General features: G+C 34.1%; 2 protein-coding genes across 2 annotated transcripts; both read right to left on the bottom strand.

Moving 5' to 3' along the window:
* Nucleotides 1–531: 531 nt before the first annotated feature.
* On the bottom strand, nt 532–2,442 carry ucn3l (urocortin 3, like). The gene is made up of 2 exons (NM_001082954.2): nt 2,320–2,442; nt 532–1,649 (listed from the first exon to the last, which is right to left on the bottom strand). Exon 2 carries the CDS (start codon nt 1,638–1,640, stop codon nt 1,197–1,199), a length of 444 nt encoding a protein of 147 aa, NP_001076423.1. The 5' UTR covers nt 1,641–1,649; nt 2,320–2,442; the 3' UTR covers nt 532–1,196.
* A 5,384-nt stretch (nt 2,443–7,826) lies between these two features.
* On the bottom strand, nt 7,827–14,254 carry si:dkey-117n7.5. The gene is made up of 4 exons (NM_001044894.1): nt 13,918–14,254; nt 10,589–10,651; nt 8,458–8,652; nt 7,827–8,248 (listed from the first exon to the last, which is right to left on the bottom strand). Exons 1-4 carry the CDS (start codon nt 14,162–14,164, stop codon nt 8,235–8,237), a joined length of 519 nt encoding a protein of 172 aa, NP_001038359.1. The 5' UTR covers nt 14,165–14,254; the 3' UTR covers nt 7,827–8,234.
* Nucleotides 14,255–14,640: the final 386 nt, after the last annotated feature.

The following is a 14,640-nucleotide window of genomic DNA, read 5'->3' as shown; positions in this document are numbered from 1 at the left end:
CAAATAAATTACAAGCATAGATAAAATAAAACACAGTAAAAATAAAAGTGAATTATAGTTTTCATGTATTTATTCAGGTACAGATATTGAATAATCAACACTGCATAGTCTCCGTTGTATATTATTTAAGCTTTATTAAAGTTGCAAAAACTGTGGCCGGATGTTTTAAAATTTTAATTATTGAAATGTTCACACAGCCACAGGCCTTAAAGGAACAGTTTACTCAAAGATTAAAATGTACTCACTATTTACTCACACTTCACTTGTTTCAATATTATAGGAGCTATTAAATTGTATATTTTTTTGTGTGTTCAAAAAAAAAAAAAGAAAATTCATAAATGTTTGAAACAAGTGAAGGGTGTAATGACAATGGTAAGTAATTTTAGGGTGAACTATCTCTTTAAAACTGCATGCAGGTGCAAGTTTGTCTTCTTGACTTCTGGTCTTAAAAGGTTAAGCTAGACAAGTGAATATGTTTTGAAAGATGAGCAAAAAAGAAAACCCCTTAAATAATATTCTTCAAATAGACTCTTTAGTTTCGTTTGCATTTATTTATTTATTAAACGATAAAATAATTATTTTCAGTACAAAAATATTCAACTGTCGGTTTCATCAACAGAAAGTTTTCTGAACTTACATCCAACCCTTCAGCCGTGTATTTTTATTCATATGACATTTTTCAAAATTAATTGACATTCATCCGATCCGAGATAGGTAAATTGTGCTGATGAATAGAGATAGTAACGGTAGTATTTTCTTTCACAGAGCAAAAAAAATAATAATAAATAAATATTAAAATAAATACATAAATAAATAAACAGTCAAATAATTAAATAAATAAACAAATTGATACTCCAATCTCACAAATTTAGCACTGAAATCGAGTTTCAAAACAATAATTGTGTTTTCAAAATCCAGTCATGATGTCATAAGTCAATTTTTCCGGTTAAACAACACAAACAATCAAACAAACGTAAGTATCAAGACCAAACCATTATGTGCTGTAATGGGCAGCCTACCTCCTAAATCAAAACCCATTTACATCACCTCTGTATAATCTTTTGAAGTTCCATTCATGTCCAGTATTGCTAATCTGCTAGCCTATATGCACCTGAAAAAAACAAACTTTATTGAGATAACATGCCTCAAGTGGATACAAAAATGCTCAAGTCAAATTGGTGACACGAACACAGAGTTCATTTTCTCTTTCCAATCTGCGCAAGTAGACGCGCGTTGTCGTCCGCCTTCGCGCGCAGGTTCTTGGCTTTGGCAATGTTGAAGAGGATGTTCATAATGTTGGTGGGCACGTCGAGGGATAGAGTGACCTGGCTGCGTCGGTCGCTCTTCGCACTGTTGCGGTACAGTTTACTTCTAAGCTGCGTCTGGCTCAAGTATCTGTATTTGGACGCGGGAGTTGTCCTCCTCTCGCGCGGCTCCTCGGAGGAAAGCGCGTGAGCTGACTTGAAGAGGAGGTTTACACTGTCCAGCAGGGAGTTCGTCGGCTGCCTCTTATCATTCGCCTCGGAAAACACCTCGTTGTTGCAGAGAAAGTTGGGCTCGGGGTCGTATGTTGGTAAGCAGAGGCTGGAAACTGGTGCGCAAAGGAGTGCCAGAGCGAGGAGGGTCCGCGCTAGCCACATTGTTCTGCCCTGTTGAACGGAGGCGAGAGAGATTGTTTACAAGGCAAGCACTTTCATATTTTGTGAGGAGGTTAACATTTGAGTGGCAAATTTGAAAAGCTTCTGAATATACTGTGGTAAAAGGTGACATTAACGGGATATTTATACTCTAAAAATTTAATTTACAATAATTTTACGTGCCCTCGACTGGTTCCAAACCTTTACGAGGTTCTTTTTTCTTCTGTTGAACAAAATATATTTTGTTGAAAGCTAAAAACTTGTAACCATTGACTTCCACAAAGGAAAACACACTATAAGCAATGGTTACACGTTTCCAACATGTTTCCAAATCATTTATTTTGTGAATAAAGAAGAATGTAACTCATAAAAGTTTGAAACAAGCGAGTAGCTAAATGATTTGAGAATTTTTAGAGTGAACTATCCCCTTAAATAAGTTGATAATTACAATGTTATTACTGCATCCTTGTGTCCTTCCAAACATAACTTTTTTCCCATCTGGATAAAACAAAGTGTCCTGTTTCTGACTGCATCTTTGTAATTGCATAAAGAAAAATGTGCACTGTAAGCCCCCATAAGTCATGCATATCTGGAACAACCTGTGTATAAATTACGGCAATCTAGTATGCTACTGTCTTATTGATGAAAGAATGATTCCCTCAAATGTGCAAAAGTGCCTTACCTGCACTCTTTGAATGAGGAAAGTCTTCTGAGGTGAAGCGCTTCTCGCTCAGCCAGAACTTTTGGATCTCGAGTCCGAAGTGTTATTGAAAAGGCAAGCGAGTCACTATCAACTCAATATCGCATTGGATCATAAGAGTGATTTAGTGGGTTTGATATCTCCCTGGCTGCTCATAATATCCGCTTGGACTGTTTGCTCATTGGACGTGCATTCATTTAGTATAAGCACAATTACGCCGCAGTCGTACGCCAGCAATAACGTCATTTATTGGGATCCTCCCAGTAAAATGAGGCGGTGATTAATGCGCTCGAGCACCTAACGCGCGTGTACAGTCACCTTATAAAATATACAAAGCTGATTTGCGTATATAGCCTTAATGTATGACTCTCATTCAGTGCATGTGCATTCATAAAACATTCCTACCTTATATTATTTTAATACTGATCAGCATTTCATTAATGAGTGAATGCGAACAGATTTGAAAGTTTTAAGGTTGTTTTTACCATGGTATTACTGGATAACTTCTTTATATATATATATTTGAAAGTTTTAGAATAATGACTACATTTGCATGTATTTATGATATGCAAGAGCAGAGATGCCAAAGTTGGCCCATGACAACCTTTGATTTGCCCCACCATTCCATCTGAGAAGAGGGTAAAAATGGAGGGGTTGGTTGCTTTTATTAGAGCTTATATTTTCTAACTTTTTTTATCGTTGAGATACAAAAAAGCAAGCTTGAATTAAATGTTTCAATTAAATTAAATGAATGGCACAGACTAATTTGAACTCCATTGTGTTATAAATAGAATTGTTTCTTTTCATTGTAGTTAATTTTAAAATATACAAAATGATAACGCAATAGTTAACATAATATGATTAAAGTAATCCTTTCTATTTATTTTTAAATATTGTTATTATTAAATTAGTAATTAGGCAATTTTGTAATACAGTTTGCAATATTTACCTTCAGCCTACAGCCTTCAATTATGTTTGGTTTTTGGCTCATGATAAGAAAAGGTTTTGGCATTCCTGTGTAAGAGCATGTTATAATCTGACCAGTTTTTAGCACTGGAATGAATCCCAAAATGTAAAAATTTATAACTAATCTATAACTTATGATTAATCAAAAGTTGATTTGCTGATAACAAAACATTGGTAACAAAAACGCTGATAACAAAGCAGAAGTTTTAAGCTAAAATATAAATAAATATTGTTTAAATGTTCACTCTCTAATTAAAAAAGTCCAACTTTTTTCATGCCGCAAAGTATTCTCAATAGACTTTTACATATAATTGTGCTAGATGTGGGGAAAATGCTTTGCAAAACTTTTATACTAACATTTACACTCTCAGAAATAAAGGTACAAAAGTCATCACTGGGTCTGTACCTTTTCAAAATGGAATATTTTGTACCATACAGGTGCACATTGGTACCTTAAAGGAACATTTTTGTACCTGTAGGGTTTACTTGTGTACTTTTATGGTACTCTGAAGTACACAGTTGTACTTAAGGTATACCTATGTATCTTTATGGTACAAAAGTGGACCTGAAAGGAATAAAATTTTACCTTTAGAAAAGGTACTGCCCCAGTGACAGCTTTTGTACCTTTATTTAAGAGAACTAAAAGTCTTCCATACATACCTGGGTCCAAAATGCCCCAATCACAAGATGTGTGCATTTTCAAATAGTAATTTTGCCTAAAAATAATTGTTAAAAAGTTCAATATAAAAAAAAAAAGATGTTTATTTTGGATGGATATTATGGATGATGGATTTACAGCACAGTTTGGTCCCCCTAGTTGAAACTATGCAGTTTTCAGACATTGCTTAAGGATTATGGATCAATTCTAACCAAAATATATTATGACGATTGAAGAATGTGAAAAAAAAAAGATTTTGTCTTATATACCGCTCACTGTACATTATAAAGATGTTATAAATAGCTAACTTACATACATTTGTACATAGATAAACAAACACACATTAAATATTTATGTAAATTACTTGGGGGTTAACCAATCCAATCTTATGAGAAATATATAACTTAGCATGTTTTCAATTTATTAGATATTATTTACTGGACATTTTGCCATGTGCAAAATAATTCATTCATTCATTTTCCTTCAGCTTGGTCACTTTATTTATCACGGATCGCCACAACGGAATAAACCTACAACTTATCCAGCATATGTTTTACACAGCGGATGCCCTTCCAGCTGCAACCCAGTACTGGGAAACATCCATACACACTTATTCACACACATACACTACGGACAATTTAGTTTATCCAATTCACCTATAGTGCATGTCTTTGGACTGTGGGGGAAACCCATGCACCAATAGGAAACCCACACGAACATCCAGAACATCCAATCTCCACACATAAATGCCAACTTGGCAAGCCGGGACCTTCTTGTTGTGAGGCAACAGTGCAAACCACTTAGTCACCATGTCATCCCTTTTGCAAAATAATAAAATATCTAATTTGTTAGTTATTATATAAAACAACTGACCACTCATTGACCTGACTAGCAAACAAAAATACCCCAGAGAGCTTATGACTGAAAAGGTAATAAACGAAGGCTTTTAAATCAGTCAACATAATGAGAATCTACCAGCACATCTAAAAACATTCAGCACCACGGACAGCGCCGTGTCTTACTTACTTCCACTGCATGAGCAATAAACCATTGACAAATCTGGAAGTCTGCATGTTGTTTCCTCAGTTTTCAGGGTCAGTGACCACTTCGAATGTTTGTGTCTCTTTTTAGACATCCCTGCGAGTTAATTGCCGTGCAGTTCACGCTCATAAGTTTAATGAGTTGTCTCCGCACCTCTTTTAAATGATTGATTGTTTTGCTATCAAGGGCCCTGAAGTTTAGCGACTTCATTAACGGTCACCCTTAAAACATTGTAAACATTGCGCTTTGGACTTGTGCATTATTCCACATGACGTTAAAGGAAGCTCATTAAAGCTTAAAAACGACAGGCTACATTTTAAAGCAGGTGTAAAGGGCATCTGTGCTCGGTAGTGTACACAATGCAGTTCACTCAGGGATCCCCTTAGACACAGTGTAAAGGGCGTCCTGTGTTCTGACTTGTACCACAGTCTTCTCAATGTGCTCTCAATTGGACCGCAGCCTGAAACACGCACCTCCTGCAGACGGGACATATGTAAAGGGCGAGAAACCTCGGGATGCAGCAGGGAGCAGCTAGGTTGGGGGTTTATATAAGACAGAACACAGTGAATGTCGGAGGAGGGTGAAGCTGGATAAAGGGATGAAAGATATTGAGGGGTAAAAAATGAGAATGAAAGAGATGGGGGAAGATGTCGCCATTAACAACAATGTGCATTTATTTTTAACACTCTGGTGTTGTTCGGTCAATTTAGACTGAAATGAATGCATTTTCAGTTTTAAAAAAATCATAACTTTGTAGGAATGATAGAAAATGTGGAAATTGCTTGTGTGAAGATATAAATATTTACTGTATATTAAGCTGTTTTATAGAATAGCCATGTTAATAATGGCTTTAAAAAATGTACTTACTTTTCGAGTGCTTTGGACTTATGATTTCGTTGTTTATCTTTATGAATTCCTTACCCAAAGAGCACAGACACATTAATTATCCCTGAAGCACTTTTGGTTTGATTTTGTATTTTGTTATGGTTGTTTGCAAACATAAAATGTCCATGAACTTAAATTAACAGGAAATGCAGTTAAATTTGTGAAAATTTGTTACAAAAAAACAAAGAAACACAAAACATGTGACTGGAAAAGAGCAAAGTTTTGGGAATTTGTGAACGAAATTCAATTATTTTGCAATAATGCACAATTTAATAATTTAAAACATATTAAAATTCTAAAACTTAATAAAAGCTTTACAGGTTTTTGTTCCCAAGATGGCAACTCTTTGTCTCCATTTGGTTGATTTTAGGTATGTTTACTCTACTTTTAACTTTAACACTGGGTCTGATTTTGGGTCGTGTGCTGGCAGTTTACGGTGTGAAAATACAATGTTATTACTTTAAGGTAATGTAGCTCTTAATCTGCTTTATAAATTAAGTGAAAATTGTAGATAGATAGAAAGACACACAGACAAACAGACAGTTAGTTAGTTAGTTAGTCAGTTAATTAGTTAGTTAGTTTTGTGGTCGGTCAGCGGACGGTCGGTAGGTCTGTCTTACTTAAAATTAGCCAAATGGAGACAAAGTTTTGCGGATAGCCCACGGTCAGACGATTGGGCCGTCAGTCTTAAAAATAGCCAAATGGAGACAAAGTCTTGTGATTGGTCGGTCGGTCGGTCAGTCTTAAAAATAGCCAAGTAGAGACAAAGTTTTACGGTTGGTCGGTCTTAAAAATAGAGAATGGAGACAAAGTTTTACGATTGGTTGGTCGTTCTGCGGTTGGTTTGTCTTATGAATAGCCAAATGGAGACAATAGTTTTGCGGTTAGTTGGTCGGTCTGCGATCGGCGGGTCTTAAAAATAGCCAAATGGAGACAAGATTTTGCAGTAGGTCAGTTGGTCTGCGGCCAGTCGGTAGGTTGGTCAGTCCTAAAAATAGCCAAATGAAGACAAAGTTTTGCTGTTGCTCGGTCGGTCAGTGGTTGGTCAGTCTTAAAAATAGGCAAATGGAGACAAAGTTTTGCTGTTGCTCGGTCAGTCAGCGGTCAGTCAGTCTTAAAAATAGCCTAATGGAAACAAAGTTTTGCAGTGGCTCGGTCAGTCAGCGGCCAGTCAATCTTAAAAATAGCCAAATGGAGACAAAGTTTTGTGGTTGTTCGGTCGGTCAGTGGTTGGTCAGTCTTAAAAATAGCCAAATGGAGACAATAGTTTTGCGGTTGGTCAGTTGGTCTGCGATCGGTCAGTCTTAAAAATAGCCAAATGAAGACAAAGTTTTGCAGTTGCTCGGTCGGTCAGCAGTCGGTCAGTCTTAAAAATAGCCAAATGGAAACAAAGTTTTGCAGTGGCTCGGTCAGTCAGCGGCCAGTTAGTCTTAAAAATAGCCAAATGGAGACAAAGTTTTGCGGTTGTTTGGTCGGTCAGTGGTCGGTCAGTCTTAAAAATAGCCAAATGGAGAAAAGATTTTGCGGTTGAATTATTATTAAATTTAATAATAAAGACATATTTAATTAGCCATATTTTAATTAATGACTCAAAATAGTAATACTATAAATGCAAATTATATTGATCACACTCAGATAAAAATAGTGAAGTAAATCTTATCCTGTCCAACTCACATATACACAAATGTGTAAATGTAAGCCACCCACAAATACAGCTCATCCACTCAGATGCACACAGGGCCTTTCTGCCTGCCCACAGGAGATGCCGTCCAGACACGACTCGACTAACATTGCTGAAGAAAAGCCAACATGGCAGCACTTATACACAACACAGGGCCAAGCTCGGTGAACACTGTCCAAAATCAGAGGTCACGATGAGCAAACATTCTCACGCACACACACATTCACTCACAGGGAAAGCTATATAGCTCATTCAAAAAATGTATTCCGTTCATTCTTTTATTATCTCACATATTATATTAAAAACAGTCAGATTAGGAACATATTACAAACCGAACCATTAGTGCAAAATGGTAAACAGGACACTTATAATAATAGTGCATTTAACAACTAAATTAATCATTTTTTAAACTGTAAATCAACATTTACACATTTAATCATACCAACAAAACTGTATGGCTTAAAGTAAAGATCATGTGTTATGAATTTGTTGATGTCCTTGTATTACAACAAAAGTGCAATACATGATGAATAAGGAAGTTATGAACATTGTTTTTGTCGCATACAGCTATAATGGACTAATATACATATGGGAAATGTACAAAAATAGCATTTTCAGTAAAGTTAACATCAGTTTAGCTGTTAAAATAGCATGTATTTTCCTTCTTCAGGATCCAGAATCTGTAAGTAGACAGAAAAATGTAACTTAATATTCTGCTATATTACTTTAGACAAAAATTGCAGTTTAGATATCCTTAAATTATTAATAATAATAATAATAATAATAATTATTATTATTTTATTTTACTTTCTGATTGTAATTTTTCTTAAATATCACCTCTGATCATTTATTTTAAAACCTGAAGTCTGAATTCTGATTGGCTCTTTACCTCTCCTTCCCAGAATGCATGTACTCTGGCAGTCCTGTTTGGAGCTGAATCGGTTCCCATTTCCTCCACAGCCACCGTACACAAAAGGACGGCATTCTCCTGACACGGCATAATAGTACCAGAGCAGGACGTATTCAGTGCAGTGGCCCTCGGACATGGGTTCAAGACAGAGTTCAGCTGCCGAGTCGACATTCACTGCAGGTAGATATTACATTACATCAATTTCAAGGCAGTAGAAATGCATTCACACCGCTGCAAGGAAAACAATGTATTGAATCTGAAAAAAAGAAGTCAAAACCTATTAAATAATAACAATTTTTAAAATGTAAAAATATTCAGTCGTTTATCTGAGCTGTCAATATATTGCTGCAGGGATATATATATATATATATATATATATATATATATATATATATATATATATATATATATATATATATATATATATAAATTATATATAAATACAAGAACTATAAATGATAACTAGACAAATAAGAAATCTTGGAGCTAAGCTGTCCATATATCACTGCAAAGATTTTAATTTTAAAATGTAATGGAATTTTCAAATGATTTTAATGTTCAGTTTATTAAACTATCAATATAGAAACATACAATTATTAAATTATTAAACTTTAAAAACTGAAATCATATACAGCACTCAGCATATATAAGTACACTCCTCACAAATCTATCTTTTAAATCTGCATGTTTTTATGCATATACATTAGATTTGTCAGTACTGAAGCTAAATCTGGAGCTTATCTTACAAAATAACTTAAGATAACGGTCTAAAATCTAGTACACCAATATTTATATGTTTCAGAAAAATATTAAATACAAATTTAAAAAAGAGAAGCAAAAAATGTGCAAAGTTTAGCAGAAAATGTGTAGGTTGTAATTTATTTTTGCAATATTTTGCTTGAATTTGATTGTATTATCCTTCAATTTTTAAATATGTTTGGTGACTAAAATATAATTTTAATTAATATATCTGTTTAATGAATCTGTTTTGTTTAAATGCACTAAAATATCAACACCATCATACCATCAATATATCACTACAAGTAATACTTGGATCTTCATATATCTATCATATAGATCATATATGATATATGATATATCAATTTATTAAACTATCAATATAGAAACATACAACTATTAAATTATTAAACTTTAAAAACTGAAATCATATACAGTACTCAGCATATACAAGTACACTCCTCACAAATCTATCTTTTAAATCTTCATATTTTTATGCATATACATTAGATTAGTCAGTACTGAAGACAAATCTGGAGCTTATCTTACAAAATAACTTAAGATAACGGTCTAAAATCTAGTACACCAATATTTATGTTTCAGAAAAACATTAAATACAAATTTTAAAAAGAGAAGCAAAAAAATGTGCGAAATTTAGCAGAAAAATTGTAGGTTGTAATTTATTTTTGCAATATTTTGCTTGAATTTGATTGTATTATCCTTCAATTTTTTATTATGTTTGGTGACTAAAATATAATTTTAATTGATATATCTGTTTAATGAATTTGTTTTGTTTAAATGCACTAAAATATCAACACCATCATACCATCAATATATCACTACAATTAATACTTGTATCTTCATATATCTATCATATAGATCATATTTGATATATGATCAGATATATATATGTCATATATCCTGTCTAACAGCAGCTCTTACTTTTAATCAAATGTATCACATGTCTTTCTATCAGTCAAATGTTCGGCTTATCTCTTGTCTCTGTCATACATATGCATTTTATAAATGGAAGCCCAACACAGCGATGATCGGAATGTATTTATTCAGCGCTCTCATTCTAGTCTTATCTGTCTCTTTTGGTTCCCTGTTTCTCATATTACACAGTGGATATGACAGAAATAGCTTATGCTCATGCTTATGTGCTTTTGGTGCTCACTACTTGCCTCACTACTTTCCCTGATATAAACCAAATTTTTTTCACTGCAGAACCTTTTAATTTAAGATGCAGGTTTAATTTGTGAATATCACTTATGCAAGCAGTTATTGTAGCTGTATAAACTGGTTCAAAGCACTTGGAGCTGCAGTCAGCAGAGGACGATGTTCTCCTCTTTTACTCCACACACACACGCACCTGAGTGGAGCTTGAGTACACGTCTCTTTTCTCTCTGCTCTCCAGCTCTCTCAGCACTGGCACCTGAGTGCAACAGAAAAGCTTTTATCAGAGCCAGATTCAGACTTAGTTTACACCAAGTACGTCAAAGCACAATCCATAGTAGACATGAATTTGGTATATAGACTCATTTTCAAGATCAAATTTACTAATGTTGATCTATTTACACTACAGTATGGTTGTTGGACAAAAGGGGAATGCATAATATTGGCATTGTGATTGGTCAGATTACTTGTCTGTCAAACTCCTGGAGTGGTATTGCTTCAGTATTGACCTTAATCTTCAATGCGGAAGTGCGCTCGTTTTTGCAATTGTTTTAGAACTTTTGATTCAGTCAGCCATGGGAGAAATGACTAGGAATAATAAACGGCAGAAAACGGTCAAACTATGCTCTACAAACAAGTGCATGCATGACTTTACATAAAAAGCAGAATAATATAACAAGAAAATAATTTGTTCTCAAGTTTTAAGTTCATACAAGTAGTCATACAAGTTAATACTTAGATTTAGGGGTATTACATTTTGGAATGATTTATACCATACAATGAAAAATTGTTCCTCTTTAACAAGTTTTAAGAGATGCATACTGTAGGTAACACTTTACTATAAGGTTCATTAGTTAATGTATTTACTAAAATGAACTAATCATGAACAACACAGCATTTATTAATCATAATTGAACATTTACCAATGCATTACTAACATTTAAGTCCATGCTAGTTAACATTAGTTAATGCACCATGAGTTAACATGAACTAATAATGAAAAACTGCATTTTCATTAACTAACATTTATTAACATGAATAAATACAGTAGTAGATGTATTGTTCATTGTTTGTTCATGTTAGTAAATGCATTACTTAACATTAACTAATGAACCTTATTGTAAAGTGTGGTGGTGTGGAGAGTCTCCCTCATGATTATGAAGCGCTTTGGGTGTATGGCCATACACAATAAATGCGCTATATAAATACACATTACATTACATTACCGATGCATAAGAAATCACTTTCATTTTGTCCTGTAATTTTATAAGAATTCTATTGTATGCATGATTTAATTTTATTTCATGTGTGTATGTGACTTTGTAATTTCATTTGTGTGTATTATTATTCACTAGTCACTGTCATTTAGCATTTTTTGTAATGCGATTGTTTTGTCATTGTCTTTTTATAATTATTATTTAGGCTCTAAAGAGGCTTTTTGGGCTTTTTGCCTCTTCATGCACATTATGGCTTATTTTTTCAGTTTTATTCAAATATTATTGTATTCTTGTGCAAATACATAAAGTGAAATAATATCAGTTTGCAACATCACAAACTGTTTTCAACATCTACATTTTTTTTGCAAATGAAGGAGACCTGAAGTCTCTAGCCAAAAAGATTCAAATAGCTGTGCCTACTCGTACGTGAAGAATAAGGTCAATATTTTGACAATGAATGTCTGGATCCTATCCACAAGAGTGGCGTTTTGATGAAACGTAAAAATGTTCTGTATGTTTTTCTCTCAAGAGCAAAATAAACCCACAATTTTTTTAAATAATTAATAATAAAAGCATATTGATCTGGGTGTTTGCACAAGCTCTACAGTCTATCAGCATTATTTTGAGAGATGCAACAAATACATTTCATTATTGGTTGGATGCTAAAAGTATATTTGAGATTATAGACAATATAAATATTCTTAATATTAATATTAAAATTATATTTATATAGTCTATGGTCTCAAAATATACTTACTCAAATATACTTATTGCCAGGTAGTATAAACACTACCTGACAAAAGTTTTAGGAACAACAAATAATAACTTGACTTTTAGTTGATCATTTGGTATCAGAAGTGTCATATGAAAAGCAAAGGCCTCTAGATTACGCTTATTTTACCTAAATAAAATATGATCATGGCTTGATTTTTAATTATTTAATTAGGACAGTAAGGTCTGACTTAGCTTAGACAAAAGTCTTGTTACTTAACAGAAATACAGTATAGAACAAAGTCATGGTGCAGTGGAATTAATATTGTGGCTGTTGATGTTGCCATCCACTCTGCAGATGTCTCGTATGCACCCATACTGAATGTGTCCCCAAACCATACTTTTTCCTTCACCAAATTTGACTCATTTCCATGCGGGTTGCAATAGGTCTTCTGCAGTATTGATTGATGATTGGAATTTATCTGAAAAATCAGCCTTCTGCCACTTTTTCAAAGGATTAACTAGAAGTCAAGTTATTATTTGTTGCTCTTACAACTGGGATTGACGACAAGACTTTTGTCAGGTGTATTATGGATTCTGCAATTTCTTTGATATTATGCTAGAAAATAGCTCTTTCTGTATTTATTCTGAACGTTGCATTAGCTTTCGTTTCATGTCTCAGGGATGAAACTGAGACTCTTGGAATCATGCACAAACAGCACATCCTTTTGGTTTTGATTTTGGCAAAATTGTCCAGACTTCTTGAAATAAAAACTGACTCTACACGAATTTATAAATAGGCTAGGAAGTTCTCAGCTTTTCAAAGCTTAAAACAGCATTTCATTATTGACAGTTTTTAGATATACCCACTTTAAACAAAAGAAAAAAAGCTATTTTATTATTGTACATCAAATGATTAATAAAGATTGTCCCTTTTTCAAAAAGAGCCACTGACTAGTTTACAGTCTGACTCTCTCTGTAACTCAAATACAGACAAAAGTCTGAAACTAACAAGAACATTAAAGCAAGCACTGGTTTTGAAGATCCTATAATCTTTTCTCTCAATTTATTCTATGATGTACTTAATTGATGACAAAGAACAGTTCGGCTATGTCTGATTGCCTGAAATCTTTGTCTTTGATTGCATACGTCATATAATAATGTGTAGCCTTTGCTGACTGTCACATCAGGCTACAAAAAGTAACTACTAGATGGTTGGAACTATAAAAAAAACAAACATTTCAAGTGATATTCACAGTGTGTGACTCATTTGCTTAAAAATAACACAGAGTAGACCATGCAGAACCTTTGCGTATGCCTCGGTATCTATTTCCTGTCACCATTTCCTGTTTTCCATCAAGCAAAGAAAAACAAGTAGCGTTTATGGATGAATGAGCTCTTCTAAAGATGCCAGATATCAATATAATAGGACTGATGTCTATTATTTACATTTAATCAATTCTCATCTGAATATGAAACTGTTAAATAAAACGAGAGTTTCCCTCATGCACACCCTTCCAAACACAAACCAAAAGGATGATATCATAACAGAGAGAGCGTGCTATAACATATTGGTTCAAAGCGGGAATATACCTACTTGTAACGTTGCCATATGCTGTTGTTGGCTCGGAAACAGCAGGATGAACTGTAGTTGTTTCATCCTCCACCTCTTCGTCCCACACTTTGGGACGGGTGAGCAAAAAGCGAGAGGCAGAATCCACTCTTTTCTCTTCCCTCAGGATGCTCCCATCATCTGGATCATTGGTGTTCACCATCAGGAGGATTTCTTTTCCTTTAGTTGAAAACATGAGCAACTTTATTTGCCAAATTAAATTCAAATGCATTCAAATAAAAAGGAAAAACAATCATTTAAATTGAGAGAAGTCATAAGAGTGTTACATTAGAGTATTACTGAGAGTGCTATAGAGAGTAGTGTGGTGTTGGTATTAATGAATGAGTTAGAACATGGAGTCCTTTGCCATTTTTCTTCAGTAAGAGAATCTACAAGAACACAACAGATGGTGGAACCCATGAGGTCTTCAGGCCTCCACGACGGGAGCATAAACTGAGAGAAACAAACTTGCACGTACACACAAAACCACACACTTTATCCACCTACAAACACATGTTAATGAAGCTCTGTTTTTCAGTCATCATTTCAGTTCAATGAATGGCAGTAAAACATGCAAATGAATTGGGTGACGTTTTAGTTTGGGGACCAGAAGAATATTAATATTGGCTATTTAGTGTACTAGTATTGATTGATGCCTTATTATGGGTGGCGTATTTCAGATTCCTTAATCCAATGACACATTGCATT

Source organism: Danio rerio, chromosome 4 (genome assembly GCF_049306965.1).
Source record: "Danio rerio strain Tuebingen ecotype United States chromosome 4, GRCz12tu, whole genome shotgun sequence".
In the NCBI taxonomy this organism is placed as follows: Eukaryota; Metazoa; Chordata; class Actinopteri; order Cypriniformes; family Danionidae; genus Danio; species Danio rerio.
The sequence above is the reverse complement of the archived record's forward strand: the minus strand, read 5'-3'. Positions and strand labels throughout refer to the sequence as shown.